Here is a 20,149-nt window from a genome sequence, read left to right on the forward strand (position 1 = left end):
CTGATGACTACTTGTGGGTGATTTTATTATGTGAGGGACCTTAGCCTCAGGTGTCTCTGTTATTCTGATAATCACTAGTGGGTTATGTTATTATGTGATGGACCTCAGCCTCGGGTGTCTCTGTTATTCTAATGATCACTAGTGGGTTATGTTATTATGTGATGGACCCCAGTCTCAGGTGTCTCTGTTATTCTAATGATCACTAGTGGATATGTTATTATGTGAAGGACCCCAGCATCAGGTGTCTCTGTTATTCTGATTATCACTAGTGGGTTATGTTATTATATGAAGGACCCCAGCCTCAGGTGTCTCTGTTATTCTGATGGTCACTAATGGGTTATGTTATTATATGAAGGACCCCAGCCTCAGGTGTCTCTGTTATTCTGATGGACACTACTGGGTTATTTTATGTGCAGGATCTCAGCCTTAGGTGTTTGTTATTCTGATGATCACTAGTGGATATGTTATTATGTGATGGACCCCAGCATCAGGTGTCTCTGTTATTCTGATAATAACTAGTGGGTTATGTTATTATGTGATGGACCCCAGCCTCAGGTGTCTCTGTTATTCTAATGATCACTAGTGGGTTATGTTATTATGTGATGGACCCCAGCCTCAGGTGTCTCTGTTATTCTAATGATCACTAGTGGATATGTTATTATGTGATGGACCCCAGCCTCGGGTGTCTCTGTTATTCTAATGATCACTAGTGGGTTATGTTATTATGTGATGGACCCCAGCCTCAGGTGTCTCTGTTATTCTAATGATCACTAGTGGATATGTTATTATGTGATGGACCCAGAGGCGTCACTAGGGTTGGTGTCACCCGATGCTGTAACACCCCCCTCCACAAAAAAAAAAGTTGGGACAATGGTGCTCAGCTCCGCGAACTCTGCCCCCTTACCAGTCTAGCAGTCACACTGTGCTCCTCCCAGAATGCAAGGCACACCCGGCGGGCGTGATGATGCCACGCCCCATATTCTGGGTAGCAGTGCTTAAATTGGTCCTTGAGACGTGGTGGAACGTCCCCCTCCCCCCTCTCCCCCGACGATTTATCAAAAAAAGGACAGCGTGTGCCTAAGGCCTGTGCCACAAAAAAGGGGCATGATCTCGAAAGAAAGGGGCATGGTCACACAATACTATCCCCAATTCAAATTATGTCACACAGTAGCACAATCGTATCCACATTACACCGCACATAGTGCTCCTGAGTCACATTACACCATCAAGTAGTGTCCCTTATTTATGTTCTGGCACACAGTAGTGCCCATTTTACACAACACCCACATTATTGACCCTTATACACAATGCCAACAGTAGTAGTGCCCCTTATACAATGCCCACAGTAGTAGTGCCCCTTATTCAATGCCACCTGTAGTAGTGCCCCTTATGCAATGCCCCCTGTAGCTGTGCCCATTATGCAGTTCCCCCTTTAGTAGTGCCCCCTATCGTTGTGCCCAATATGCAATGCCCCCTGTATTAGAGCCCATTATGCAATGCCCCCTGTATTATAGCCCTTTATGCAATGCCTCCTATATTAAAGCCCATTTTGCAATGCCTCCTGTATTAGAGCCCCTTACGCTGTGCCCCCAGTAGTGCCCCCTTATGCAGTGCCATCAGTAGTGCCCCTTATACAATACCCCCAGTAGCTACTCTTATGCAGTGCCCCTTATACAATACCCCCAGTAGTGCCCCTTATGCAGTGCCCTTATACAGTACCCCCAGTAGTGCTCTTATGCAATACCTCCAGTAGTGCCTCCAGACAGTAGTGCCCCCTTATACAGTACCCCAAGTAGTGCCCTTATGCAATACCTCCAGTAGTGCCCCCTTATACAGTACCCCTAGTAGTGCTCTTATGTAGTGCCCCTTATACAGTACTCCCAGTAGTGCCCCTTATAGACTATCCCAGGAGCTCCCCTTATGCAGTACCCCCAGTAGTGCCCTTTTACTGTGCCCCCTATACATTACCCCCAGTAGTGCCCCATATGATGTGCCCCTAGTAGTGCCCTTATACTGTGCCCTCTATAAAGTACCCCCAGTAGTGACCCTATGCAGTAGCCCTAGAATGCCCCCAATAATGCCCCTTATGCTGTGCCCCCTCCACTGTGCATTACTACTTACCTTTCTTGAAGATGTCCAGGCTGGTTTGCAGTGAGGTGTCCGGGTGCGCTCCTCGTCTTCTCGGCGTGCCGCATGCTTGATGACGTCACCGCGACCGGCGTCCGGAGCCACACACAGGCACAGAGAGATGCTCTGTGCTTTGTGCCTATGTGTGGCTCTGGACGCCGGCTGCGGTGAGGGAATGAAGTGATCCCCGACAGCGGCGGCGGTCAAGGCCATGATCGGCTGTGGTGCCGGGGAAGGGGGCAGACGTCTCTGTGGATGGGGTGTGGCCCATGGGTGTGTGTGCTGCTGTTTTTGGTGTCACCCCCTTAAAGAGTGACACCCGTTGCGGGCCGCACCCCCCCTTGTGACGCCACTGGATGGACCCCAGCATCAGGTGTCTCTGTTATTCTGATGATCACTAGTGGGTTATGTTATTATGGGCTCTATTTACTACAATCCGCATTTGTAATGCAGATTGTAGTGTGATTTTACTGACTGAATTGGCATTGTGAATTCAGGCAATATCACAGAGATTTACTACAAATCCCTTGCAGGGAAGTGCTTGCGATAAAGCTCTGTTCCTGCGAAACCTCTCTGCACATTTATCACAGTATTTTATAAAAAAAATACTGTGACAAGTGCCGACTCATGCACCGACCGACCATTGCTAAGCCCTGCCCCCCAGTGCTATGCCTCGCCCCCGCGATCGTAGACCCCCCGCGAAACCCACCTCCTTTAATTACACTTAACTGCAGTCATCGGTGCTCTGGTGCTGTCCTCCGTAGCTCCGGTCAGCTGACATCTCAAACTGCACTGGGACTCGGTCAGGTGACGACCGGGCACCCGTGCAAGGTGGGAGACCAGTTGACCGGAGGGAGGACATCACGGGAGCCCCGATCACCGGTCCCTGAACTGAGGTAAGTTTTTTTTTTCTTACTATTTTTTTTTTCATTTTTTTAGCAGAGATCAGCGTGTGGTCTGTTTAGACCACACAGCTGATCACTGGGGCCGGCTCCGGGCTTTGCTCTGCCCGTTAGAGAATAGCAGGTGTCCGGTTACTGGGGGATACCCTGGATAACACCACCTCCGGGAGGCGTTATTATCACAGGGCTTTCTCCAGTATTTTTTCACATTTTATTTTTAGCAACTTTGGCCAGATCACATTTCCCATTTACTAATTCTACTCCAATTGCCCTGTAGTAACATTAGGTGATTCTAAAATAATGTGAATAGGGTGTGTAAACACCCTTTTTCACTTTATTTTAGTAAAAATAATGTTAATAAATAGAGTCCTATTGAGAGACCCCAGCCTCAGGTGTCTCTGTTATTCTGCTGGTCACCAGTGGGTTGTTATTATGTGAGGGTCTCCAGCCACAGGTGTCTCTGTTATTCTGATGGTCACTAGTGGGTTATGTTATTATGTCAGGGACCCCAGCCTCAGGTGTCTCTTTTATTCTGAAGGTCACTAGTGGGTTGTTATTATGTCAGGGACCCCAGCCTCAGGTGTCTCTGTTATTCTGATGGTCACTAGTGGGTTATGTTATTATGTCAGGGACCCCAGCATCAGGTGTCTCTGTTATTCTGATGGTCGCTAGTGGGTTATGTTATTATGTCAGGGACCCCAGCCTCAGGTGTCTCTTTTATTCTGAAGGTCACTAGTGGGTAATTTTATGATTTGCGATGAGTGATTCTATTTTGCTGAAAACTGTACACACCTGAATTGTTGGGATTCCAAGTTAAAACAAGTTCTTGCTCGGGTCATTTTGAGTTTAAGCAGAATCAAATTCTGACTCTGGTCTTCTCACCAAGTTCGGATCTCTGATCTCAAAAAGTGGATCTTGTGTGATTTGGATTGCATGTCCTGTAAGTCCCTTCCTGGTGATGCCAGGTGCCTTGTCACACAGGAGAGTGTATGGAGAGGGTGTGAGTTGTAGTTCATACGGCAATATTACATATTGTGTGTAAGAGACTGCAGGCATCTATATCACTGCGTATGTTAGTCAGACACGAGGATCACCTGCTAGCAAACGGGCTCTTGTGTATGTTTGCTAGAAGTGACAGCACAGTACGACAGATGTGTAATGTGAAACTTTTATTTTTGTCTGTCCTGTAGATAAACAAGGAAAGTGTAAGGAGACCCCAACCTTAATTAAATGTGAAGAAGACCCTAAACCAGAGTGTAAAAATGACTGTGAATGTCCCGGGATTCAGAAGTGCTGTAACTACGCCTGTCACATGCAATGCATGGATCCTGCTGGTAAGTGGAACTCAGTGTCTGGGTAACACATAAACACAGACATGACGTAGAGCCGGACAATCATCTCATTAGCTACATAATAAGTAATAATACACACACACAGACATGACGTAGAGCAGGACAATCATCTCATTAGTTACATAATAAGTAATATTACACACACACAGACATGACAGAGAGCCGGACAATTATCTCATTAGCTACATAATAAGTAATATTACACACACAGACATGACATAGAGCCGGACAATTATCTCATTAGCTACATAATAAGTAATATTACACACACAGACATGACATAGAGCCGGACAATTATCGCATTAGCTACATAATAAGTAATATTACACACAGACATGACATAGAGCCGGACAATCATCTCATTAGCTACATAATAAGTAATATTACACACACACAGACATGACGTAGAGCCGGACAATTATCTCATTAGCTACATAATAAGTAATATTACACACAGACATGACGTAGAGCCGGACAATCATCTCATTAGCTACATAATAAGTAATATTACACACACACAGACATGACATAGAGCCGGACAATCATCTCATTAGCTACATAATAAGTAATATTACACACACACAGACATGACGTAGAGCAGGACAATCATCTCATTAGTTACATAATAAGTAATATTACACACACAGACATGACGTAGAGCCGGACAATCATCTCATTAGCTACATAATAAGTAATATTACACACACAGACATGACGTAGAGCTGGACAATCATCTCATTAGCTACATAATAAGTAATATTACACACACACAGACATGACATAGAGCCGGACAATTATCTCATTAGCTACATAATAAGTAATATTACACACACAGACATGACGTAGAGCCGGACAATCATCTCATTAGCTACATAATAAGTAATATTACACACACAGACATGACGTAGAGCCGGACAATCATCTCATTAGCTACATAATAAGTAATATTACACACACACAGACATGACGTAGAGCCGGACAATCATCTCATTAGCTACATAATAAGTAATATTACACACACATAGACATGACGTAGAGCCGGACAATCATCTCATTAGCTACATAATAAGTAATATTACACACACACAGACATGATGTAGAGCCGGACAATCATCTCATTAGCTACATAATAAGTAATATTACACACACAGACATGACGTAGAGCCGGACAATCATCTCATTAGCTACATAATAAGTAATATTACACACACACAGACATGATGTAGAGACGGACAATCATCTCATTAGCTACATAATAAGTAATATTACACACACAGACATGACATAGAGCCGGACAATTATCTCATTAGCTACATAATAAGTAATATTACACACAGACATGACGTAGAGCAAGACAATCATCTCATTAGCTACATAATAAGTAATATTACACACACACAGACATGACAGAGAGCCGGACAATTATCTCATTAGCTACATAATAAGTAATATTACACACAGACATGACGTAGAGCAGGACAATCATCTCATTAGCTACATAATAAGTAATATTACACACAGACATGACGTAGAGCAGGACAATCATCTCATTAGCTACATAATAAGTAATATTACACACACACAGACATGACATAGAGCCGGACAATCATCTCATTAGCTACATAATAAGTAATATTACACACACACAGACATGACGTAGAGCAGGACAATCATCTCATTAGTTACATAATAAGTAATATTACACACAGACATGACGTAGAGCCGGACAATCATCTCATTAGCTACATAGTAAGTAATATTACACACACACAGACATGACGTAGAGCCGGACAATCATCTCATTAGTTACATAATAAGTAATATTACACACACACAGACATGACGTAGAGCCGGACAATCATCTCATTAGCTACATAATAAGTAATATTACACACACACAGACATGACGTAGAGCCGGACAATCATCTCATTAGCTACATAATAAGTAATATTACACACAGACATGACGTAGAGCCGGACAATCATCTCATTAGCTACATAATAAGTAATATTACACACACACAGACATGACGTAGAGCCGGACAATCCTCTCATTAGCTACATAATAAGTAATAATACACACAGACATGACGTAGTGCAGGACAATCATATCATTAGCTACATAATAAGTAATATTACACACAGACATGACATAGAGCCGGACAATCATCTCATTAGTTACATAATAAGTAATATTACACACACACAGACATGACGTAGAGCAGGACAATCATCTCATTAGCTACATAATAAGTAATATTACACACAGACATGACGTAGAGCAGGACAATCATCTCATTAGTTACATAATAAGTAATATTACACACACACAGACATGACATAGAGCCGGACAATCATCTCATTAGCTACATAATAAGTAATATTACACACACACAGACATGACGTAGAGCAGGACAATCATCTCATTAGCTACATAATAAGTAATATTACACACACACAGACATGACGTAGAGCCGGACAATCATCTCATTAGCTACATAATAAGTAATATTACACACAGACATGACGTAGAGCCTGACAATCATCTCATTAGTTACATAATAAGTAATATTACACACACAGACATGACGTAGAGCCTGACAATCCTCTCATTAGCTACATAATAAGTAATATTACACACAGACATGATATAGAGCCGGACAATCATCTCATTAGTTACATAATAAGTAATATTACACACACACAGACATGACGTAGAGCTGGACAATCATCTCATTAGCTACATAATAAGTAATATTACACACACACAGACATGACGTAGAGCCGGACAATCATCTCATTAGTTACATAATAAGTAATATTACACACACACAGACATGATGTAGAGCCGGACAATCATCTCATTAGCTACATAATAAGTAATATTACACACACAGACATGACATAGAGCCGGACAATTATCTCATTAGCTACATAATAAGTAATATTACACACAGACATGACGTAGAGCAGGACAATCATCTCATTAGCTACATAATAAGTAATATTACACACACACAGACATGACAGAGAGCCGGACAATTATCTCATTAGCTACATAATAAGTAATATTACACACACACAGACATGACAGAGAGCCGGACAATTATCTCATTAGCTACATAATAAGTAATATTACACACACAGACATGACATAGAGCCGGACAATCATCTCATTAGTTACATAATAAGTAATATTACACACAGACATGACGTAGAGCCGGACAATCATCTCATTAGCTACATAATAAGTAATATTACACACACACAGACATGACGTAGAGCAGGACAATCATCTCATTAGCTACATAATAAGTAATATTACACAAACACAGACATGACGTAGAGCAGGACAATCATCTCATTAGCTACATAATAAGTAATATTACACACACAGACATGACGTAGTGCCGGACAATCATCTCATTAGCTACATAATAAGTAATATTACACACACACAGACATGACGTAGAGCCGGACAATCATCTCATTAGCTACATAATAAGTAATATTACACACACAGACATGACGTAGTGCCGGACAATCATCTCATTAGCTACATAATAAGTAATATTACACACACACAGACATGACGTAGAGCAGGACAATCATCTCATTAGCTTCATAATAAGTAATATTACACACACAGACATGACGTAGAGCAGGACAATCATCTCATTAGCTACATAATAAGTAATATTACACACACAGACATGACGTAGAGCAGGACATTCATCTCATTAGCTACATAATAAGTAATATTACACACACACAGACATGACGTAGAGCCAGACAATCATCTCATTATCTACTTAATAAGTAATATTACAAACAGACATGACGTAGAGCCGGACAATCATCTCATTATCTACTTAATAAGTAATATTACACACAGACATGACGTAGAGCTGGACAATCATCTCATTAGCTACATAATAAGTAATATTACACACACACAGACATGACGTAGAGCAGGACAATCATCTCATTAGCTACATAATAAGTAATATTACACACACACAGACATGACGTAGAGCAGGACAATCATCTCATTAGCTACATAATAAGTAATATTACACACACACAGACATGACATAGAGCAGGACAATCATCTCATTAGCTACATAATAAGTAATATTACACACACACAGACATGACATAGAGCCGGACAATCATCTCATTATCTACATAATAAGTAATATTGCACACACAGACATGACGTAGAGCAGGACAATCATCTCATTAGCTACATAATAAGTAATATTACACACACACAGACATGACGTAGAGCAGGACAATCATCTCATTAGCTACATAATAAGTAATATTACACACACACAGACATGACGTAGAGCAGGACAATCATCTCATTAGCTACATAATAAGTAATATTACACACACACAGACATGACATAGAGCAGGACAATCATCTCATTAGCTACATAATAAGTAATATTACACACACACAGACATGACATAGAGCCGGACAATCATCTCATTATCTACATAATAAGTAATATTACACACACAGACATGACGTAGAGCAGGACAATCATCTCATTAGCTACATAATAAGTAATATTACACACAGACATGACGTAGAGCCGGACAATCATCTCATTAGCTACATAATAAGTAATATTACACACACACAGACATGACGTAGAGCCGGACAATCATCTCATTAGCTACATAATAAGTAATATTACACACACACAGACATGACGTAGAGCCGGACAATCCTCTCATTAGCTACATAATAAGTAATATTACACACAGACATGACATAGAGCCTGACAATCATCTCATTAGTTACATAATAAGTAATATTACACACACACAGACATGACGTAGAGCCGGACAATCCTCTCATTAGCTACATAATAAGTAATATTACACACAGACATGACATAGAGCCGGACAATCATCTCATTAGCTACATAATAAGTAATATTACACACAGACATGACGTAGAGCCGGACATTCATCTCATTAGCTACATAATAAGTAATATTACACACAGACATGACGTAGAGCCGGACAATCATCTCATTAGCTACATAATAAGTAATATTACACACAAAGACATGACGTAGAGCCGGACAATCATGTCATTAGCTACATAATAAGTAATATTACACACAGACATGACGTAGAGCCGGACAATCATCTCATTAGCTACATAATAAGTAATATTACACACAGACATGACGTAGTGCAGGACAATCATCTCATTAGCTACATAATAAGTAATATTACACACACACAGACATGACGTAGAGCCGGACAATCATCTCATTAGCAACATAATAAGTAATATTACACACACAGACATGACGTAGTGCCGGACAATCCTCTCATTAGCTACATAATAAGTAATATTACACACACACAGACATGACGTAGAGCAGGACAATCATCTCATTAGCTACATAATAAGTAATATTACACACACACAGACATGACGTAGAGCAGGACAATCATCTCATTAGTTACATAATAAGTAATATTACACACACACAGACATGACAGAGAGCCGGACAATTATCTCATTAGCTACATAATAAGTAATATTACACACACAGACATGACATAGAGCCGGACAATTATCTCATTAGCTACATAATAAGTAATATTACACACACAGACATGACATAGAGCCGGACAATTATCGCATTAGCTACATAATAAGTAATATTACACACAGACATGACATAGAGCCGGACAATCATCTCATTAGCTACATAATAAGTAATATTACACACACACAGACATGACAGAGAGCCGGACAATTATCTCATTAGCTACATAATAAGTAATATTACACATAGACATGACGTAGAGCCGGACAATCATCTCATTAGCTACATAATAAGTAATATTACACACACACAGACATGACATAGAGACGGACAATCATCTCATTAGCTACATAATAAGTAATATTACACACACACAGACATGACGTAGAGCAGGACAATCATCTCATTAGTTACATAATAAGTAATATTACACACACAGACATGACGTAGAGCCGGACAATCATCTCATTAGCTACATAATAAGTAATATTACACACACACAGACATGACGTAGAGCAGGACAATCATCTCATTAGTTACATAATAAGTAATATTACACACACAGACATGACGTAGAGCCGGACAATCATCTCATTAGCTACATAATAAGTAATATTACACACACAGACATGACGTAGAGCTGGACAATCATCTCATTAGCTACATAATAAGTAATATTACACACACACAGACATGACATAGAGCCGGACAATTATCTCATTAGCTACATAATAAGTAATATTACACACACAGACATGACGTAGAGCTGGACAATCATCTCATTAGCTACATAATAAGTAATATTACACACACAGACATGACGTAGAGCCGGACAATCATCTCATTAGCTACATAATAAGTAATATTACACACACACAGACATGACGTAGAGCCGGACAATCATCTCATTAGCTACATAATAAGTAATATTACACACACATAGACATGACGTAGAGCCGGACAATCATCTCATTAGCTACATAATAAGTAATATTACACACACACAGACATGATGTAGAGCCGGACAATCATCTCATTAGCTACATAATAAGTAATATTACACACACAGACATGACGTAGAGCCGGACAATCATCTCATTAGCTACATAATAAGTAATATTACACACACAGACATGATGTAGAGCCGGACAATCATCTCATTAGCTACATAATAAGTAATATTACACACACAGACATGACATAGAGCCGGACAATTATCTCATTAGCTACATAATAAGTAATATTACACACAGACATGACGTAGAGCAGGACAATCATCTCATTAGCTACATAATAAGTAATATTACACACACACAGACATGACAGAGAGCCGGACAATTATCTCATTAGCTACATAATAAGTAATATTACACACAGACATGACGTAGAGCATGACAATCATGTCATTAGCTACATAATAAGTAATATTACACACAGACATGACGTAGAGCAGGACAATCATCTCATTAGCTACATAATAAGTAATATTACACACAGACATGACGTAGAGCAGGACAATCATCTCATTAGCTACATAATAAGTAATATTACACACACACAGACATGACATAGAGCCGGACAATCATCTCATTAGCTACATAATAAGTAATATTACACACACACAGACATGACGTAGAGCAGGACAATCATCTCATTAGTTACATAATAAGTAATATTACACACAGACATGACGTAGAGCCGGACAATCATCTCATTAGCTACATAGTAAGTAATATTACACACACACAGACATGACGTAGAGCCGGACAATCATCTCATTAGTTACATAATAAGTAATATTACACACACACAGACATGACGTAGAGCCGGACAATCATCTCATTAGCTACATAATAAGTAATATTACACACACACAGACATGACGTAGAGCCGGACAATCATCTCATTAGCTACATAATAAGTAATATTACACACAGACATGACGTAGAGCCGGACAATCATCTCATTAGCTACATAATAAGTAATATTACACACAGACATGACGTAGAGCCGGACAATCATCTCATTAGCTACATAATAAGTAATATTACACACACAGACATGACGTAGAGCCGGACAATCCTCTCATTAGCTACATAATAAGTAATATTACACACAGACATGACATAGAGCCGGACAATCATCTCATTAGTTACATAATAAGTAATATTACACACACACAGACATGACGTAGAGCAGGACAATCATCTCATTAGCTACATAATAAGTAATATTACACACACACAGACATGACGTAGAGCAGGACAATCATCTCATTAGTTACATAATAAGTAATATTACACACACAGACATGACGTAGAGCCGGACAATCATCTCATTAGTTACATAATAAGTAATATTACACACACACAGACATGACATAGAGCCGGACAATCATCTCATTAGCTACATAATAAGTAATATTACACACACACAGACATGACGTAGAGCAGGACAATCATCTCATTAGCTACATAATAAGTAATATTACACACACACAGACATGACGTAGAGCCGGACAATCATCTCATTAGCTACATAATAAGTAATATTACACACAGACATGACGTAGAGCCTGACAATCATCTCATTAGTTACATAATAAGTAATATTACACACACAGACATGACGTAGAGCCGGACAATCATCTCACTAGCTACATAATAAGTAATATTACACACAGACATGATATAGAGCCGGACAATCATCTCATTAGTTACATAATAAGTAATATTACACACACACAGACATGACGTAGAGCTGGACAATCATCTCATTAGCTACATAATAAGTAATATTACACACACACAGACATGACGTAGATCCGGACAATCATCTCATTAGTTACATAATAAGTAATATTACACACACACAGACATGATGTAGAGCCGGACAATCATCTCATTAGCTACATAATAAGTAATATTACACACACAGACATGACATAGAGCCGGACAATTATCTCATTAGCTACATAATAAGTAATATTACACACAGACATGACGTAGAGCAGGACAATCATCTCATTAGCTACATAATAAGTAATATTACACACACAGACATGACAGAGAGCCGGACAATTATCTCATTAGCTACATAATAAGTAATATTACACACAGACATGACATAGAGCCGGACAATCATCTCATTAGTTACATAATAAGTAATATTACACACAGACATGACGTAGAGCCGGACAATCATCTCATTAGCTACATAATAAGTAATATTACACACACACAGACATGACGTAGAGCAGGACAATCATCTCATTAGCTACATAATAAGTAATATTACACAAACACAGACATGACGTAGAGCAGGACAATCATCTCATTAGCTACATAATAAGTAATATTACACACACACAGACATGACGTAGAGCAGGACAATCATCTCATTAGCTACATAATAAGTAATATTACACACACACAGACATGACGTAGAGCCGGACAATCATCTCATTAGCTACATAATAAGTAATATTACACACACACAGACATGACGTAGAGCAGGACAATCATCTCATTAGCTTCATAATAAGTAATATTACACACACAGACATGACGTAGAGCAGGACAATCATCTCATTAGCTACATAATAAGTAATATTACACACACAGACATGACGTAGAGCAGGACATTCATCTCATTAGCTACATAATAAGTAATATTACACACACACAGACATGAGGTAGAGCCGGACAATCATCTCATTAGCTACATAATAAGTAATATTACACAAACACAGACATGACGTAGAGCCGGACAATCATCTCATTAGCTACATAATAAGTATTATTACACACACAGACATGACGTAGAGCCGGACAATCATCTCATTATCTACATAATAAGTAACATTACACACAGACATGACGTAGAGCCGGACAATCATCTCATTATCTACATAATAAGTAACATTACACACAGACATGACGTAGAGCCGGACAATCATCTCATTATCTACATAATAAGTAATATTACACACACAGACATGACGTAGAGCCGGACAATCATCTCATTAGCTACATAATAAGTAATATTACACAAACACAGACATGACGTAGAGCCCGTCAATCATCTCATTAGCTACATAATAAGTAATATTACACACAGACATGACGTAGAGCCAGACAATCATCTCATTAGCTACATAATAAGTAATATTACACACACACAGACATGACGTAGAGCCGGACAATCATCTCATTATCTACTTAATAAGTAATATTACACACAGACATGACGTAGAGCCAGACAATCATCTCATTATCTACTTAATAAGTAATATTACAAACAGACATGACGTAGAGCCGGACAATCATCTCATTATCTACTTAATAAGTAATATTACACACAGACATGACGTAGAGCTGGACAATCATCTCATTAGCTACATAATAAGTAATATTACACACACACAGACATGACGTAGAGCAGGACAATCATCTCATTAGCTACATAATAAGTAATATTACACACACACAGACATGACGTAGAGCAGGACAATCATCTCATTAGCTACATAATAAGTAATATTACACACACACAGACATGACATAGAGCAGGACAATCATCTCATTAGCTACATAATAAGTAATATTACACACACACAGACATGACATAGAGCCGGACAATCATCTCATTATCTACATAATAAGTAATATTGCACACACAGACATGACGTAGAGCAGGACAATCATCTCATCAGCTACATAATAAGTAATATTACACACACACAGACATGACGTAGAGCAGGACAATCATCTCATTAGCTACATAATAAGTAATATTACACACACACAGACATGACGTAGAGCAGGACAATCATCTCATTAGCTACATAATAAGTAATATTACACACACACAGACATGACATAGAGCAGGACAATCATCTCATTAGCTACATAATAAGTAATATTACACACACACAGACATGACGTAGAGCAGGACAATCATCTCATTAGCTACATAATAAGTAATATTACACACAGACATGACATAGAGCCGGACAATCATCTCATTATCTACATAATAAGTAATATTACACACACAGACATGACGTAGAGCAGGACAATCATCTCATTAGCTACATAATAAGTAATATTACACACAGACATGACGTAGAGCAGGACAATCATCTCATTAGCTACATAATAAGTAATATTACACACACATAGACATAACGTAGAGCAGGACAATCATCTCATTAGCTACATAATAAGTAATATTACACACAGACATGACGTAGTGCCGGACAATCATCTCATTAGCTACATAATAAGTAATATTACACACACACAGACATGACGTAGAGCAGGACAATCATCTCATTAGCTACATAATAAGTAATATTACACACACAGACATGACGTAGAGCCGGACAATCATCTCATTAGCTACATAATAAGTAATATTACACACACACAGACATGACGTAGAGCAGGACAATCATCTCATTAGCTACATAATAAGTAATATTACACACACACAGACATGACGTAGAGCCGGACAATCATCTCATTAGCTACATAATAAGTAATATTACACACAGACATGACATAGAGCCGGACAATCATCTCATTAGCTACATAATAAGTAATATTACACACAGACATGACGTAGAGCCGGACATTCATCTCATTAGCTACATAATAAGTAATATTACACACAGACATGACGTAGAGCCGGACAATCATCTCATTAGCTACATAATAAGTAATATTACACACAAAGACATGACGTAGAGCCGGACAATCATGTCATTAGCTACATAATAAGTAGTATTACACACAGACATGACGTAGAGCCGGACAATCATCTCATTAGCTACATAATAAGTAATATTACACACACACAGACATGACGTAGAGCCGGACAATCATCTCATTAGCTACATAATAAGTAATATTACACACACACAGACATGACGTAGAGCCCGTCAATCATCTCATTAGCTACATAATAAGTAATATTACACACACACAGACATGACGTAGAGCAGGACAATCATCTCATTAGCTACATAATAAGTAATATTACACACACACAGACATGACATAGAGCAGGACAATCATCTCATTAGCTACATAATAAGTAATATTACACACACACAGACATGACATAGAGCCGGACAATCATCTCATTATCTACATAATAAGTAATATTGCACACACAGACATGACGTAGAGCAGGACAATCATCTCATTAGCTACATAATAAGTAATATTACACACACACAGACATGACGTAGAGCAGGACAATCATCTCATTAGCTACATAATAAGTAATATTACACACACACAGACATGACGTAGAGCAGGACAATCATCTCATTAGCTACATAATAAGTAATATTACACACACACAGACATGACATAGAGCAGGACAATCATCTCATTAGCTACATAATAAGTAATATTACACACACACAGACATGACATAGAGCCGGACAATCATCTCATTATCTACATAATAAGTAATATTACACACACAGACATGACGTAGAGCAGGACAATCATCTCATTAGCTACATAATAAGTAATATTACACACAGACATGACGTAGAGCCGGACAATCATCTCATTAGCTACATAATAAGTAATATTACACACACACAGACATGACGTAGAGCAGGACAATCATCTCATTAGCTACATAATAAGTAATATTACACACACAGACATGACGTAGAGCCGGACAATCATCTCATTAGCTACATAATAAGTAATATTACACACACACAGACATGACGTAGAGCCGGACAATCCTCTCATTAGCTACATAATAAGTAATATTACACACAGACATGACATAGAGCCTGACAATCATCTCATTAGTTACATAATAAGTAATATTACACACACACAGACATGACGTAGAGCCGGACAATCCTCTCATTAGCTACATAATAAGTAATATTACACACAGACATGACATAGAGCCGGACAATCATCTCATTAGCTACATAATAAGTAATATTACACACAGACATGACGTAGAGCCGGACATTCATCTCATTAGCTACATAATAAGTAATATTACACACAGACATGACGTAGAGCCGGACAATCATCTCATTAGCTACATAATAAGTAATATTACACACAAAGACATGACGTAGAGCCGGACAATCATCTCATTAGCTACATAATAAGTAATATTACACACACAGACATGACGTAGAGCCGGACAATCATCTCATTAGCAACATAATAAGTAATATTACACACACAGACATGACGTAGTGCCGGACAATCCTCTCATTAGCTACATAATAAGTAATATTACACACACACAGACATGACGTAGAGCAGGACAATCATCTCATTATCTACATAATAAGTAATATTACACACACAGACATGACGTAGAGCCGGACAATCATCTCATTAGCTACATAATAAGTAATATTACACACACACAGACATGACGTAGAGCCGGACAATCATCTCATTAGCTACATAATAAGTAATATTACACACACACAGACATGACGTAGAGCCCGTCAATCATCTCATTAGCTACATAATAAGTAATATTACACACAGACATGACGTAGAGCTGGACAATCATCTCATTAGCTACATAATAAGTAATATTACACACAGACATGACGTAGAGCCGGACATTCATCTCATTAGCTACATAATAAGTAATATTACACACAGACATGACGTAGAGCCGGACAATCATCTCATTAGCTACATAATAAGTAATATTACACACACAGACATGACGTAGAGCCGGACAATCATGTCATTAGCTACATAATAAGTAATATTACACACAGACATGACGTAGAGCCGGACAATCATCTCATTAGCTACATAATAAGTAATATTACACACAGACATGACGTAGAGCCGGACAATCATCTCATTAGCTACATAATAAGTAATATTACACACACAGACATGACGTAGAGCCGGACAATCATCTCATTAGCTACATAATAAGTAATATTACACACACAGACATGACGTAGAGCTGGACAATCATCTCATTAGCTACATAATAAGTAATATTACACACACACAGACATGACGTAGAGCCGGACAATCATCTCATTAGCTACATAATAAGTAATATTACACACAGACATGACGTAGAGCCGGACAATCATCTCATTAGCTACATAATAAGTAATATTACACACACACAGACATGACGTAGAGCAGGACAATCATCTCATTAGCTACATAATAAGTAATATTACACACACAGACATGACGTAGAGCCGGACAATCATCTCATTAGCTACATAATAAGTAATATTACACACACACAGACATGACGTAGAGCCGGACAATCATCTCATTAGCTACATAATAAGTAATATTACACAAACAGACATGACGTAGAGCCGGACAATCATCTCTTTAGCTACATAATAAGTAATATTACACACACAGACGTGACATAGAGCCGGACAATCATCTCATTAGCTACATAATAAGTAATATTACACAAACACAGACATGACGTAGAGCCGGACATTCATCTCATTAGCTACATAATAAGAAATATTACACACAGACATGACGTACAGCCGGACTATCATCTCATTAGCTACATAATAAGTAATATTACACACACACAGACATCACATAGAGCCGGACAATCATCTCATTAGTTACATAATAAGTAATATTACACAGACAGACATGACGTAGAGCAGGACAATCATCTCATTAGCTACATAATAAGTAATATTACACACAGACATGACATAGAGCCGGACAATCATCTCATTAGCTACATAATAAGTAATATTACACACACACAGACATGACGTAGAGCCGGACAATCATTAGCTACATAATAAGAAATATTACACACAGACATGACGTACAGCCGGACAATCATATCATTAGCTACATAATAAGTAATATTACACACACTGACATGATGTAGAGCAGGACAATCATCTCATTAGTTACATAATAAGTAATATTACACACAGACAAGACGTAGAGCCGGACAATCATCTCATTAGCTACATAATAAGTAATATTACACACACAGACATGACGTAGAGCAGGACAATCATCTCATTAGTTACATAATAAGTAATATTACACACTGACATGACGTAGAGCAAGACAATCATCTCATTAGCTACATAATAAGTAATATTACACACACACAGACATGACATAGAGCCGGACAATCATCTCATTAGCTACATAATAAGTAATATTACACAGAGACATGACGTAGAGCCGGACAATCATCTCATTAGCTACATAATAAGAAATTTTACACACAGACATGACGTAGAGCCGGACAATCCTCTCATTAGCTACATAATAAGTAATATTACACACACAGACATGACGTAGAGCCGGACAATCATCTCATTAGCTACAAAATAAATAATATTACACACACACAGACATGATGTAGTGCCGGACAATCATCTCATTAGCTACATAATAAGTAATATTACACACACAGACATGACGTAGAGCAGGACAATCATCTCATTAGCTACTTAATAAGTAATATTACACACACAGACATGACGTAGAGCCGGACAATCATCTCATTAGCTACATAATAAGTAATATTACACACACACAGACATGACATAGAGCCTGACAATCATCTCATTATCTACATAATAAGTAATATTGCACACACAGACATGACGTAGAGCAGGACAATCATCTCATTAGCTACATAATAAGTAATATTACACACACACAGACATGACGTAGAGCAGGACAATCATCTCATTAGCTACATAATAAGTAATATTACACACACACAGACATGACGTAGAGCAGGACAATCATCTCATTAGCTACATAATAAGTAATATTACACACACACAGACATGACATAGAGCAGGACAATCATCTCATTAGCTACATAATAAGTAATATTACACACACACAGACATGACATAGAGCCGGACAATCATCTCATTAGCTACATAATAAGTAATATTACACACAGACATGACATAGAGCCGGACAATCATCTCATTAGCTACATAATAAGTAATATTACACACAGACATGACGTAGAGCCGGACATTCATCTCATTAGCTACATAATAAGTAATATTACACACAGACATGACGTAGAGCCGGACAATCATCTCATTAGCTACATAATAAGTAATATTACACACAAAGACATGACGTAGAGCCGGACAATCATGTCATTAGCTACA

General features: G+C 38.3%; 1 protein-coding gene across 1 annotated transcript in view; it reads left to right on the forward strand.

Moving 5' to 3' along the window:
• LOC148473303 (uncharacterized) overlaps positions 1-20,149 on the forward strand; it is a 124,247-nt gene that overhangs the window by 63,689 nt on the left and 40,409 nt on the right. The window contains exon 3 of the mRNA XM_088459834.1: positions 4,220-4,363. Coding sequence (XP_088315960.1) covers positions 4,220-4,363 — 144 coding nt within the window. The remainder of the gene's footprint in view (positions 1-4,219; positions 4,364-20,149) is intronic.

The sequence above is a fragment of the Taudactylus pleione genome, unplaced genomic scaffold (assembly GCF_031769625.1).
Source record: "Taudactylus pleione unplaced genomic scaffold, aTauple2 ptg000937l, whole genome shotgun sequence".
Lineage (NCBI taxonomy): Eukaryota > Metazoa > Chordata > Amphibia > Anura > Myobatrachidae > Taudactylus > Taudactylus pleione.